The 14721-nt window shown below is 52.3% G+C and overlaps 1 protein-coding gene across 3 annotated transcripts in view; it reads left to right on the top strand.

Annotated features, from left to right (window-relative positions):
• Window positions 1–4360: 4360 nt before the first annotated feature.
• Window positions 4361–14721, top strand: part of TIAM1 (TIAM Rac1 associated GEF 1) — a 65200-nt gene continuing 54839 nt past the window's right edge. For all 3 annotated transcript variants that reach the window (XM_062511067.1, XM_062511075.1, XM_062511059.1), the window contains exon 1: window positions 4361–5335. In XM_062511067.1, coding sequence (XP_062367051.1) covers window positions 4361–5335 — 975 coding nt within the window. The remainder of the gene's footprint in view (window positions 5336–14721) is intronic.

Below are 14721 nucleotides of genomic sequence, written 5' to 3'. Positions count from 1 at the left end.
GTTATTAGTCTTGTACGTTCTTCTATGTGGTTCTGGTGAGCTCAGTAAAAATCTTTGTTGTTGGCTGGCAGATTTTAGCAGGAGTTTATTTCTGTAGGCTCGCTGCCTGCTGTGGATCTGATCATTGTTCTGGTTCTCACAGCCTTCGAGCTACGCTCCAGGAGAAAAATACAGATTTGTCACCAGGGCCTCCCACTAGAATCTAATTTTAAATTTCCAATCTGTTGTCTTGTGAGGTGCTTCAAATTTGGTTGGAAATTTAGCGTTTTTCAGATATGCTTCTGGAATCTAGTGGTCCAGCCTTTTGCAGGCTTAAGAGTTGGCAATGTAGGTTTAATTGAAACGAGTATTCTGGTTTTGTAATTATTTTAAGAAATAATTTAATATCGGGATAGGGGAAGAGGAAGGAAAATTACTGTTTTTAAAGGAAATTATGTTCTCTGAGTGGGCCGTCATCAGCGGTCATCTAGAATGTGATATAATTTATGTGCGACTGTTTCATGGAAGAGTCATCCAGCAAAACCTCAGCAGTTCAGCTGGAGGTCAGTCTGCTTTTCCAGTATACCCAGTGTAGGGAGCACTGTTTTTCCCAAGCTTTCCTGCAAAATTCGTGTTTTTCCTGCTGGCAGCCCGATCTTGATGTCAATCCGAGGCTGGAGCATTCAAAGAATGTACCTCAGCCCCGTGTCCTGTCTCTTGATGTGCAGGCTGCCTTAACAGTGACTTCATTGAAGTAACCACAGTGCTGGTGTTATCCCTGCCCTGGACTGGGAAGGAGTTTTTCTGGGAGAGGGAGCCCTTTCCCAGCATGGATGGTCAGGCCATCTCTTCGAGGACATGGAGGCAGAGGTTGCCACCCCTCCTTTGCTTGGCTCGGGCTGCAGATACGGGTCTGGATCTTCCGCGTCTTGGGCGAGCGCCTGAGTCAGGGCGCTGGTGCCTCTTCCAGGAGACGTGCCTGTCTCCCTGCTTTGCTTTTCAAACCTCTCCCACCCCCCCCCCCCCCCCCCCTCCAAAGAGAGAGAGAGAGATTTCGTCAGAGGCCCTCTATTCCCACAAAAAGTTTGGGTTCCGATGAATCGACATTTTCTGCTGAAAAGTGTCCAGCCAGTCGTGCTGGTGCTGATCTCTGCGAGGTCCAGGGTAATTCACAGTAGGCTCCAGGCACCACCACAGACCTGCCTAAAGCCATGGGGATGTGTCACACTCGATCTGTGTAGTGTCCTGGTGGCACCTTGATGGGTCTTTAATGGTGGCCTTCGTGTTTGGCAGCCCGAGCTAACAAGGGGAGCCTTTGTCCTACCAGCGTTTGCGTGCAGCTCCCATTAACATTACTCATTTTCTTAATTTGATACAGATTTTTTTTTTTCATTGGGTGTGCTAAATGCAGTTAAGCCACAGACAGGCAGCATCTGGCAGTCGTAGCTGAGCACTTTGAGACGGTGTTGCCCCAGGGTGTCTGCTGTGGCCCGTGGGATGGGGAGGCTGGGGCTCCCCTCCCCTGCCCAGCTCTGGCTCCTGAGCATGCTGGCCTCTATAGCAGTGCCAATTCCCCTCTCAGGGCTGCCTTTCCACATCTGCCTGAGCTCACCTCACGGCTCCCTGCTGCCAAAAAATACAAGGAGGTGTCACTCACCGTCCCTCCTCCTGGCTGCTGTGCCGCCCTCCGGACACTTTGTCCCATCCTGTCCTGCTGTGTCCCCAGACAGGCACCCACCCTTGTGCTGCCTCTGGCACGTGCCAGGCCAACCCACTAGCTCAGCAATAACCAGCTAATAAGCTCTTCTTTCTGATGTTTTTTTCTTCCCCCCTCCCCCTGGATTTCTCTTCTGCTGTTTTAGTGGGCTCTGCCGCCCGAGCGCACATGATTTGGTTCAGGGTAACTGGTGGGAATGCTCAGCCTGCGATGCAGAAGGGAGGCAGAAATGGGGCTGAGAAGGTAGGATGGATGGGGGGTCCCTTCCAGAGGACCCCCCCTTGACCTGGTGGGGTCAGGTGTCCCGCCCAAGCTGTGTCCCACGTCTCCCAGGGGAGAAGGGGCTCTGGCGGGGAATGGTGACAAACCTGGGGGATGGCACTGTCCTGCATGGCTGCAGCTGGATCGGCTGCGCTGCCTGCAGCCCTCTTGCACCCGCTGGGCGGTGTTCCTGCAGCCAGGAATTCAGTGGGATCAGCCTTTCCAGGGCTCAGGGGTGAGCTACGGGCTCACTGATAGCCATTTGTGGATTAGCCAACATTGTCACCCAAAGCGCCAGCCCACGGAATCAAAGAAGGTCAGCTCTTTACTTGGAAGTCTGACACTTCTTCTGCCAGTCTCTAGCAGATACTTCATGGTGTGAAATCACTCCCTGAATATTCCTTCTGTGGAGAGAAGACTTCCCTCCTTCCAGGAGTGTGTTCTTCCTCGTGGGATGCAGCCTGAGCTGTTGCTCCTTTCCTCACCAAGCCCGTTTGTGGTCCTGTTGCTTTTCTGACTTGGGGAGATCTAGCCTGGTACAGTCGGAAGGTAGAGAAGGTAAATTCCCGGTTTCAAGAGGACTTTTAAAACTGCACACTCTCCTTAGGGATGAGAAGGGATGGCTGGAGACTGAGATGTGGAGCATCTAGCTAAAATGTTCTATAGGCAAAAGCTGGCCGATTGTTTTGCGGTCTGTATCAAAGAGCTGTAGCTCTTAGGGGATAATAAACCCTTGCCTAGGGATTGATAAAGCTGTCTCTTTTTGTTTTAAGGTTTAAACCTGCCCTTTCTTCAGTGCGTTTATTTTTTCTCAACAAGTCATGGCAGCCAAAGGGAGTTCTGCCATTCGTTTCAGCAGACGTAGGGCATTTCCTGCTGTAGTTTACTTCACGTGCAATTATACTTATGTTCAGTACAGAAAAGCCCAGGTGCTTACGGTGTTGCCTGTTGCTCCAGCACTGAACAGGCTTCTAGCCTCAGCCACGAGCAGCTTTGCTGGTTAGAGGGGCAGAGGCACAGCCCTCCTGCTGTGGCCCCAAGTGTCAGTGCAGAGTTCAGTTCTGCCGTGCTGTCCCATTGTTCAGTGCCATCGGTTCCTCACTTCCCCTGTGTTTGTGGAGGGCTAACTCAGTTCTGTGCAGCAGCAGATGTGTGTGTATAGACAGTGAGGGAAAACACGTGGTTGCGTTCCTTCTGCCAGTGTCTGGTTCAGTACCCATCAGCATCCTGGCAAATGACAGGGAATCTCCCCAAGAAATTAAAAGCTCTATTTTACTGTCAGGGCAGCTTTTTTATTTTCAACCAAAACTAATGGAAATACCTCGAAACAAAGGAGTTTTGTCTCAGAATTTCTTTTTGAGACTGATGGACTCTTTTTCTCTATGTAATTGTCTTGTGTATAATTCAGGATCTCCTGTTTGATTTTGAACTTTGGCATTTACTTTTCTTATTCTTCTTCTTGCCGTCAGGCCAGAGGGAAGGACCCAGTACTACTGATAAAATATTTCTGACATTTGTTGAGTGAGATCACAGACCTCAAAGTGCTTTCCAAGGTTGAATCGGATCATCACTCCCACCTCCTGGATGGGAAACCTGTTCCACGGCGGGACGTGCGCAGCTGAATAATGCAGGAGGCTGGGGCTGGGGCTGGGGACACAAACCCCGTCCCTTCGTTCCAGCTCAGATCAAAGAGCTCAGATCTGCTTATCTGCTTCAGAGGGAGTGGGAAGGAGAGGTTATTTCTGTATAGTCTGACTCACTCATGCTAATTTATTTTTCATAATACAGCTTTCTTGTGCGGGGCTCTCCGTACCTGCTTAACGTTGCGCAGTTTTTTTGTTCCAGAAATCAAACCTGTCATTAGCTCGCTGCCGAACGGGTGGATTTGTACTTTGCTGTTTGGTGCTTCACTTTGCAGTTCCTAGCCAAAAAAAAAAGAAAAAGTGAAACCTCAGCTAAAGGTGTGCATCCCTCTGCTTTTCAACATCTGCTACCTGCAGATAAGCAGGAGCTGTTGATTTTTTGAGTTTGTTGGCTGCGATGCTGATGCATCGAGAGTCAGATGGATGTGCGCAGAGCTGGGGCGGCACCGAGGAGAGCTAAACTGGTTCCAGTTCGCACCGAGCTCTGGGGCTCAGTTCCTTCCCTCTTCTGGGAAGCTCTCGGTTTTTGCCAGCAGAGCTGTCTGGCTGGGTGCTACATTCTGATTCGACTGCGTTTCCCAGCACGCCGGTACCGTAATTAATTCGGTGGGGTTCTCGCCGCGGAATCTGCGGCGCGGGTTTGGGGCCCGGCTCGGTAAGGGATGGAGTAAAGGCGCGGGTGTCGGTGTATGGGGGTGTTCTGTCCGTGTGCCCCTCTGCCCTGACGGTGCCCACTGTGTCCCTCGCAGACAGTGACGCCATGGGGAACGCGGAGAGCCAGAGCGTGGAGCACGCCGCCTTCTACGGGGACAAGCAGCCGGGGCTGGGCCGCAAGCACACGTCGCGCTCGCTGCGCCTCTCCGGCAAGGCCTCGCGCCGCGCCCGCCACGCCTCCTCGGGCAAGATCATCCACCGCAACTCCGAGGTGAGCACGCGCTCCTCCAGCACCCCCAGCATCCCGCAGTCGCTGGCCGAGAACGGCCTGGAGCCCTTCGCCGCCGAGGCCAACCTGGAGGACTTCGGCAGCGCCATGTGGGTGGAGCGCGTGGACGTGGGCCTGCGGCCCGTGTCCTACCACACGGACTCGTCGGTGACGCCCAGCGTGGACAGCAGCACGGCGCTGACGGCCGCCTCCGTGCACAGCATGCCCGACTCGGAGGAGAGCCGGCTCTACGGGGACGAGCTGCCCTTCCTGGCCGAGGGCGACGGGCGCGCGCCGCGCTACGCGGCCAACGGCGCCGCCTTCGCCGACGCCGCCGGCTTCAAGAAGAAGCGCTCCAAGTCGGCCGACATCTGGCGCGAGGACAGCCTGGAGTTCTCGCTGTCCGACCTCAGCCAGGAGCACCTGACCAGCAACGAGGAGATCCTGGGCCTGGCCGAGGAGAAGGACGGCGAGGCCGCGCGGGGCCCGCAGGCCGGCGGCAGCCCCCAGCCCCTGGCCGCCGGCCAGCGGGCCAACTCCATGAGCGACTTGTACTCCCCCAAGAGCCCCGGCGCCGCCGTCGGCGGGGGCCCCCGGAACGCCTTCGGAGGGTACTGCCGCAACCTGGCGTCCGACGTGCCGGAGCTCGGCGGCCATAAGATGGCAGCGGCCAGCGCCGAGGACGCGCCCTCCTCTTACAGCAACTACAACACGCTGCCCTGCAGGAAGTCCCACTGCCTGTCCGAAGGGGCCACCAACCCCCAGATGAGCCACAGCAGCAGCATGCAAGGCAGGAGGGCCAAAACCACCCAGGTAAGGCGGCTTTCTTCCGTGACTCGGCGTTTGCCGGGCTGGGTCTTCAGGCGAAGGTTTTCTGGGGTTTTCTCCTGGGCTGTGTTTTCCTTCAACGCCTCCTTTCGAGGCAGAGAGGTGAACGAGCCGGTCTCCAGAGCTGGCTCGGTTCCGTCCCTGTCCCTTCTTTATCCACAGCTCTCCTCGGACCTTCTTCACTCTTTGGCAAGTCTGCGTTCGCCAGCAGAAGATTCCCCTGTGTGTTTTGCGGTGCTGACGGTTCCTTTTTTTTTCCAGGGCAGCTGCCAAAACTGATCACTCCTCTGCAGAGCTGTGTCCCCACTTCTGCCCCTCCCCTCCTTGTCACCCTTCCTGCCTGCACTCGTGGTTGGAGCTTTCCCTCCTCTCCCAGCCCAGTGTGTGACTGGCACATACTCTGTGGGCCAGACTGTGCTCTGTGTGAGTTCACTTGGATCTTCTGAGAGCAGAGGTCCAGCTGCCTGGTGCAAGAGCTGGCACTGGCGTGTTTTACCTGCACGGTTCTCCAGAAAGGGCTCAGAAATGTGGCCTGGGGACACAGAGCAGGGATGGGGCAGGGCTGCTCCCCTGGCACCATTGCCTGGCTTGCCCTGCATGCTGTGCAGCATCTGCCTGCCCCAAGAAAAGGAGAGAGCTGCACATTGGTGAGGACCAGAGGCCAGCCAGCACAAGTCCTGCTGCTCCCTGAGCTGCTGGAAGGACTGCAGTGTCCGATAGCTGAGAGTGGGCAGAGTCCTGTGCCCCCCCATCCACTGGCACGGACCTGTGGGAGCTGCTGGGATGGGGCTGCTCAGGGACTCCCTGCCTGTGCTTGATCTGTGGAGATGGGCTGCTGCTAAATATAAAAGTGACACGCTGAAACAGATGCTGCAGCGTCCCACGGCAGCAGCAGCTTTGTTCTTCCACATCAGCTCTTCGCTCTTGGAGGTGAAAAGCCTTTGGTGCACCAGTGCAGGATAAAAACCTAGAGAACAGCAAGAAGCAAAAAAAAAAAAAAACCAAAAAAGATGCATTTTGGCAGCCTTGGACCTAACAGCTTTCCTGGAGATTGTTGGGTGCAACTGCTGCCTGCAGCCTGCTTTTGAGCGTTTTTAAGGAAAAAGAGAATAGAGTCAGTGATGAACAGCCAAGCGTTTGTTTTTCTTCTTGGTGCCTATCCTGGCATTCAGAAGATTCCTCTGAGGCACGTAGTGAAAGTCTGGAATTTAAGTAGTGTTTTGTGAGGCCTCAGCCATGCCCAGGGAAATTATTTTGTGGGGCTGGTTTCACTGGATGTATCTCCCGAGACTGGAGATGATGGCTGTAAGGAGTCTTAGCAGTGATTATTACCGTGGATAAATTCAACAAAATTAAAGCTTTGCAAAGGTCAGAATTCCTCCTCCCAAGTCTTTAATCCCAGCAGCATCCTCTAAGTATAAGATGGTTGTCAGAAATGAAGTCATGTCAGCCCTGGCCTAGCCTGAGCAAGCTTAGGGAAATGGCTGTCATTATGTGTTTTAAAAAGGCAGAAATGAAGCCCAGATTTGCACACAAAGTGAAAGGAGTTCCTTGGTGAGCCCGCTGAGGTGGCTTTGGATGGGGTGAGGGGAAGGAAGTGACCAACCTGTGTCTGCACCAGCTCGCAGTCAGCAGTGTCTCCCACTCCGCTCCTCGTTCCTCGACACTGCTGGTGTGGAGCGTGCTGGGAGCTGAGGTGTGGAGCCCAGGCTGTGTCACTGCCCTGCTCTTCTGTGCTTCTTGGGTACCTTTTGGGCACTTTTGCTTCCCTCTGCCCTCCCAGTCTTTCAGCACTTTTATCTTTATGTTCTTCATGACCCCCTCGCCCCTGAGCCTGCCATGTGTGTCCTCATGCTGGAGAACACTTCCTGCTGTAAATTTAGGTTTTGACCAGCCTTTTAAACTGCTTCCCCCATCCCTGACCCCACAAAGTAGCTGTTGCATCCTAGGGCCATGAGGGCACTGCACAGAGGTGAGTGACTCAGGGCCGAGTTTGATGGGTTGTTGGATGCAGTTTTCCCTCTTGGCCTCAGGGCCAGTGAGGTGTCACTGCTTCGTGGAGTCACCTGATGCTTTCTCCTGGCCAGGAGTGAAGTTTCTGCCCAGACCCCTGTTGGCAGTCGTCGCAAGACTTTGGGGCTGTGTTTACCACTGGTGTGGGGTTTTTTTCCACTCTTTGGAAAGCTGTAGCTGGGCTATCTGTCTGGTTTTTTTTTTTTAGTCTCAGCTGCCCCCTGGAAGGGCCCGGTGATTGCTGGTGGGTGACTTTTGACTAGTTTAGTTCCTCAGAGGTCGCTGCCAGAAGGGTGAGTCTGAGACCACGGCGATGACCTTGTGCCCTGGTGTTTGGTTCCCAAATCCAGCCATCATTCCATTGCGTGCTCTGCTGCATTCATGAGCACCCTCGTGGTTTCTGCAAGTTAGATTTACTGCAGGTTGTCACTAGCTGTACTTTCTGGGCTATGCTGCCCAGTGCTCCTGGCAACACGCATCCCAGAGAGAAGGTGCCAGAATCATGGCTGAACGTGTTTTGTTCTAATGCCTTATCCCCGGGTTCTTTGTGAGCGCGTGGTTTACGTTACAGGGAAAAACACCAACACACCAAAAGCAGGGAAGAAAAATCTCTCCCTGTCCAAATTTAAACCTTAAATTGAACGGTGGGAGTCACTCTCCACTAATTGAAGGGAGCTTTTTTCCATGGAGAGACAATTATATTCAATATGCACAAGTGATTAGTGCTCACACGGTGGCTCTGGGGCACCCACGCAGCAGCTCTGCTTTTCCCAACGTTGTGCCATTAAGGGGTTCAGCTCTGCCAGGCGAGACTTCCCGGAGAGCTCCGCTGGGATTGCGTTTGACTTTGGGAGCTGCCGTGGTGTAGGTGGAAAGGGCTTAATTGGCTGACATTTGCACCCGTTTTTCCTGGAAGGGAGAAAGCACTGATTGGATACAGCTTGTTCTGGCTGTGGGTTGTGAGATCCCCAGGATCCTGCAGCCCGTTTTGTGAGATCCAGATTTTGTTTAGCAGCCCTGTGGTGTCCTCTGGCAGCTAAACATCTGCCTGCAGGAGATTCCCTCCTCCTCCTTCTCCTCCTGCTGGTAGGTGTTCAGGGACAAATGCACCCCATGCTCGTGCCTGCTGTTATGAGCCCTGATTGACATTGCAAGGAGGGAATTTGCCAGAGAAGCCGTGGCCGCCCCTGGATTCCTGGAGATATCCAAGGCCAGGTTGGATGGGGCTTGCAGCAGCCTGGGACACCAGGGGGTGGGACAAGATGGGATTTAAGGTCCCTCCCAACCCCACCCAACCCTTCTGTGATTCTATGAATTAAGGGATGAAAGCCTTGAGGTGTGGTTTTGCGCCCCTTCCAAGCCTGTCTTGCCACCTCCTTATTCAATATTCCCTGTGGAGCTGAGTGAGTGGGGGGAAAGGAACAAACTTCCTGCCTGACTCACTTGGAAGCTGCCTTGGCTTCAGCGCCAGCCCCAGGCCATGTCCTTGGCGTGGTAAATCCCCTTTTGTCCAATTTTCAAATCTGTTACTATTTTTAGGCCTCTCTAGGTAGCCTGCAGGAATTTGGGATCTCGAACCTTAAAAAAAAACCCCAAAAAACCTACGTAAAAATTTTTGCAGAATATGCAGGAGGTGAAACTAAAGGGGTTTTGTGGGAATTAGATTAGGATGTACAGAGAAACCAGTCTAAAATGAGACAGTCTTTCCAGTTGATATTATTTTTTTTTTAACTATCTCAGGGAATTTTGTAACTGGTTATAGTGTTCCATTATGTTCTGTAGGATGGCTAAACTCCAGAGAGCTTATCCTTGGTTTTAAGTTGTGTAAAACTTTTTCACAAAATCGTTTTGTGGCTTAGAGGATATAACCCCAAAAGGGAAAAGGGCTACGCTGGGTCAGTCCCATGGAAGCACCATCCAGCCCAGTACCTTGTTCCCCAGATGCCTGCTGTACAGGAGAAGAAAGTGTGGGGTGAATTTCCCTTCAGGACGTTTTTCCCAAAGCCAGCAGTTAAGAGATCGGAGTCTTCCTGTGCGGGGAATGCATCCAAGGCTCTCGGGTTGACCTGTCCTTCATGGATTCTCTTCTCTGAAATCATTTTCTGCTTCTGGCTTCCGCTGCATCCTGTTCACTCTCTGCAGAGCACTTGTGGCCGTCCAGCCTGCTCTTTCAGCCCTCCTCAGCCGTGGCTTTTCCAGGCAGAGCATCTTCAGCAGCTGATGCTCTGCTCCTCTAAAGGAACTCTGGAAAACGTGACTATTTCCCAATCCCCAAAAGCTGTTTGAGTGTTTGGCTCAGTTGGCTCCTGAGGCTGGATCCCAGTGAGGAGCAGTGGTCAGCTGGTCACCCTGCTGAGCCTCCAGGCAAGCCACCCCCAAATATCTCTGCCTTCAGCCCCAGCCACGGGGCAAGAAAGGGCTGGGAAACGGGCCGGGGGAAACAGAACCCACTCGTTTTTGTGGCAGCCCGAGCTTGCACCAGGGCAGACTGCTTGGGAATCCACATCTTGGGTCCTGGTGTGGCAGCTCAGAATGACCTGGACCCCTTGAATGTCTGGACTAAATGAGCTGTTTATAGCCTGGCTGACTGGAAGTGGATTGAGTGAGGAAGGCTGGAACAGAGAGCTTCAGAGCCAGACTCAGAGGTCTTTCCTGCCCTGTCACCCAGATGGAGGAGATTAGATCAGGTATTTTCTAGTCGGGATGGTTTAAAGCAAATAGTCACTCCCTTCAGAGCACACAGCTCTGCCCCAGTATTGTCAGGGAAAGGAGCATGTGAAAATTGGTGTTTTGGTCTTCACTGGCAAATATTTTGATACTGTTTCAAAGGTCTTAATTTGTTTTTCTTCCTTAGCTCTCAGCGGGAGGCCAAGTGAAAGCAAATCGCCAGTCCTGATATTTGATCTAGCTCCACTCAGGCGTGTCTTTTTAAACAGTAGGACTTTGTCATTTATACATCTGAAGTGCCTATAACAACATTGGCAATGGTTGCATTCTCTGTAAAGCTATACACACTGCGTGGTTTTAGTTCCAGCTATTCTGCACTTAAAACTCACGGACAGGTTGCCCCAGCTGCTTGTTTGCTGGGCCGTGCTTACTTCCACGGATGCAGTTTTCAGGAGTGCTCCTTTCCGGCGAAGTGCTCCATTGAAACTTCCCTTGCAGAGAGCTTCAGCGTGCCATGCTGTGCCTGGCTGTCATCCCTGATGACAGGCATTTCCCTGCTTCCTTCAGCTGGGTGGTTGTTCAGGTGAACTCCTCCCAGATGATGTGTTTGGATTTCAAGCTGCTTGTTCTAGCAGCTGTCCCCCATTTCCACCCTCTCTGTTTCATTTCTTAGGAAGAATTGCCTCTTCTTGGCTTCGGAGAACAAAAAGTAACCCAACCCCGTTTTTTAATTTAACTGGGAGGATTTTGATGGCACGCTGCCTTTGGTTTAACTTGAGCACAGTTCAGCTGCTTTTATTAGTTTATGGTTAACTCAGCTCCTCTAGAAACTCCCTTCAGCTGGGTGGTCCACTGGGATGAAAGCAGGGTGCGTTTGGGGGTTCCTCAGTGTATCCTTTGGGAACAGAGGCATTAAACACCGAAGAACCCAAGAACTGAGAGGATGGAAAGCGGGAACTCGCCCCGGGTCTGTGCAGGTGTCGGGAGCTGCGGGCAGGGACCACACTGGAGGAGGCTCGGCTGGATTAGGGCTGGATTCTCCTCGATGCAATTATGGACCTCAGCACCCCTCAAAAGTCAGCGCTAGAGCCAGGGAGGAGTTGGTGGGGACGATTTCATTATCAGCATTTTTTGTTTCACAGCTCCAGGGCTGTGCTTTCCCTGACGGCTGCAGGAGTCCCTGTGTGCCCATGGTTTCCCTTTAGGGCATCTAAGGTAAGAGAGCCAGGTTCCTTGGGGAAGCACAGGAAGGATCTTTGTGCAAAGGCCCAGAAACATCTGGCTGGAAGACATCTGGGGAATCAGTGAAGCAGAAATGCTGGCAAGCCTCCGTGGCTAGAGCCGAGGTGACAGCTTAGCATGGAGCGAAGGAGCCGAGGGCGGTACCGAGGCAGCTGAGCTGCCTGCAGATCTGGGGCATTGCACACCCCTGGCACAGTGGTGTTTGCTGCCTGCTGTCCCACGGGAGCACAGTGCACGCACACAGCTCCTTCCCACGTCCCAGCGTCTCCTGGGTGCCTCTCTGTCTTTCCAGGGTGCCGAATTACGCTGCGAGCAAGGGAATCCTGGGTCCAGAGCCTCTGAAATCCATGCCCTAAGACCTTCCTGGGGATTGTTGCCCAGACACGTGTGAGTGGGATTCATCCTTTCATAATGAGACCAGAGTTTATTGCCAGGAGAAGTGTCTGGAGGTCTGGGCTAGTCCCTTTTTGGTGGGGCAAATCTGATTTCAGAGAACCATGACCCAAACCTGCTTGCTTATTAAGCTACCCCGAGCATCTTTAATGGCACATGCAAGGGTTCATTTATTTAGTTTTTTTTTCTAAACTCAGTTTTTAAAAAATGTTGACTCTTTCAGCCATCTCTAGAGCTGCTGCCCCAGTGCAGTGAGTGCACAGAAGCAGGACTCGAACTGTTTGTCCCACTCAGGTTTCAGCTGCAGTTTATGATTTATCTTTGCTTCTTGATGTGACTGTGGAGAAAGGATTTGGTTTGGATTTGCACCAAGCCATACCTTGACCATCAAATGATGGCAGAGTCACTACTGAAAAGAAAGGAAAAACACTTATCAGGCCAATCTTTTTCCACACAGGAGCTTCAAAGGGACACCGGTCAGGTAAAAGCATGCAAACCATCAGGCTGCTGGCCCATTTGAAGTGTATTCCGTGGTGCTTGCCTCAGGAGCGGGCCAGACAGGTTGTGTGCAATCACTCTTGCTGAGTGTGAGCATCTGACTGCTCTGTTGCTCAACAGGACAGGGAACAAAGGATATGAGTTGGCTTGGAAGGAGCCCCTTCCTAGGAAAACCCCCACTCAGCTGTACTTTTAATTTAAAGGTTCCTTTAGAAAGGAGTTTTAACCATGAGGAGCTGTTTATATTTATGGAAGTAAGTTTTTTTTTTTTCCTACTAAACCGGCCCCCAAGTGCCCATGAATCAGTACTGTCGGTGGGGCAGGAGAAAGTGATTCACCGAGGGCTGTCACAGTGTCTGGTGGTGGGAAGTGTGGGAAATGCAGCTCTTGCAGGCGCTCTGAATGTGCCCAGTCATGAGCCAGAGTTGGGCAAGGCTTCTCCCATCCTGTGGTTTCTTCCAGCAGAGGCCAGTACCAGGTATGTTCAACATGGGGACACTTGGAACCTGTCCCAAGACTCCTCCCCTGATTTTTGCTAGCTGAATGTAGACATTTTTCCTAAAGCAGACATTTTTTTTTCTTTTTTTTTTTCCCTGTTTACCTTTTAAATTTAGCAGACATTAGTTAACAGATGTGGCTGCAGCAGACATGCAGAGGTATGAGTACCACGTGAGCATGTGCAGAAAGCTACAGCGCCAGGTACGTTAGCCTGATGGAGCTTTTGCTCCATTGCAGTTTTATTCCCCGCTGCTTTGTTTTGCTTGTTTTGTCTGAAACCCAGTGCTCATGTGAAGAAAAAACCCTGCATTTAAGTGGGTAGTTAATGCTTCCAGTAGCACTTTACCCAGTTGCTCCAGCAGGTAGATTGCTCCCTGCACTTGATGGAGCTGTGGTAACTCACTGCACTTCATTGGACTGGGATGCTCCTAGGGCTGCCCTGGCACGTGTCCTTGGTGGTGACAATGGCACCGTTCAGCCCCTCTGTGTCCTCATTCCAGACAGATCTCTGGCACTGGCCATTCCGCCTCTCCTTCCCTCCTCATTCCCTGCAGGACTGTCTGATGAGCCTCCTTTCATAACCCAGGGATCCCAGTGAGTGTAGGGAATGGTGCTGTCCCTCCAGCCCTTCAGCAGTGCCAGGGATCCCAGATCCCAGTGAGTGTAGGGAATGGTGCTGTTTTCCTCCAGCCCTTCAGCAGTGCCAGGGATCCCAGATCCCAGTGACTGTAGGGAATGGTGCTGTTTTCCTCCAGCCCTTCAGCAGTGCCAGGGATCCCAGATCCTGGTGGAAGCTGTGGTGCTGCTTCCCCCATCCCAGCCCAATCCCAGAGCCCTTTTAGCTCCCTTCCTTAGCCCGTGGTCTCCATGTGCCGTTCTCCCTGCTTTCCGCAGTCATCCTCAGTTGGTTAGTGAAACCCCTGTGTTCACCAAACCCTGCTCTGATTTGTTCCTGCCCTGGGACTATTTCCCAGATTTCTGTGGGATCACAGCACTAAAGCTCTGTGCTTTGTGCAGAGCCCTCAGCTGAGCGTGTTCAGCGCAGCACTGGCTCCCCGAGCTTTCCCTGCCCTCGGATGGGAAGGAGCTGACATTGCAGCAGGACCCTGGAAGCAGAGAGCTGTGCAGTGAATGCCCTGAACCCTCCTGGCCCTGGCACTGATCTCCTCACCGGACAGGCTCGGGGCACACCAGGCTCCCCGAGTTCTGTGTTTCACAGATCAGGAGCAGAGCCATTCTGGGCATGAACTGCTCAGACCCTCCTCCTGCCAAAGGCCTTGAATGGGCTGCCCACAAGTCTCTGATAAGGGGTGTTGAGGAGTGGAAAAGGGAGTGCAGGGAGCAGAGGGAGATCAGGAGCAGGGCTGTGGCATTACGCTGGGAAGATCTTTTGACCAGTCCTGTCTGTCACTTGAGTTGTGGTTAAGTTTGTAGAGATCTTTGCAAAACGTGCTACAGTTTAACCTTGTGAGCAAGTGTAACCAATATATTTACTCTGTGTTCTCCATCCCTGAGGTTTTTTTATAGATATATATATTTTAATAAACTGGTATGCTCATATATTAGTTGCAGAGTATAAGCCCCATTTATTGGCAGGGAAACTGAGGCAATTAAAACAATGTCTCACCAAGGTCACCTGAAAAGGCTGTAGCCTTGCAAATCCTCTCTCCCCCAAGTTGGTGGCCTGTTAGCAGTTCTTTGTTTTCTTAATCAACTCATTTTAGCTTGAGCATGAGATATGCTTCCTAAAAGTTACATTTGCTAAGATTTTGGAGCTAACTGTATACTTTGTGAAGAGCACAGAATCATGGAATCAAAGAATTGTTTTGGTGGAAGGGCCCTCAAAGTTCATCCAGTGCCAACCCCTGCCATGGCCAGGGATATCTTCCACTATCCCAGGTGGCTCCAGCCTGGCCTTAGACACTTCCAGGGATCCAGGGGCAACCACAGCTGTGCCAGGGCCTGCCCACCCTCCCAGGAAACAATTCCTTCCTGATACCCAGTGTAAACTGATTGTCTGTCAGTGTGAAGGTAGGGATGAAGGGGGTCCCAGGAAACAG

The sequence above is a fragment of the Cinclus cinclus genome, chromosome 2, assembly GCF_963662255.1.
Source record: "Cinclus cinclus chromosome 2, bCinCin1.1, whole genome shotgun sequence".
Taxonomy (NCBI): Eukaryota; Metazoa; Chordata; class Aves; order Passeriformes; family Cinclidae; genus Cinclus; species Cinclus cinclus.
Note: the sequence above shows the minus strand (reverse complement) of the source record. Positions and strands in the feature narration are given on the sequence as shown.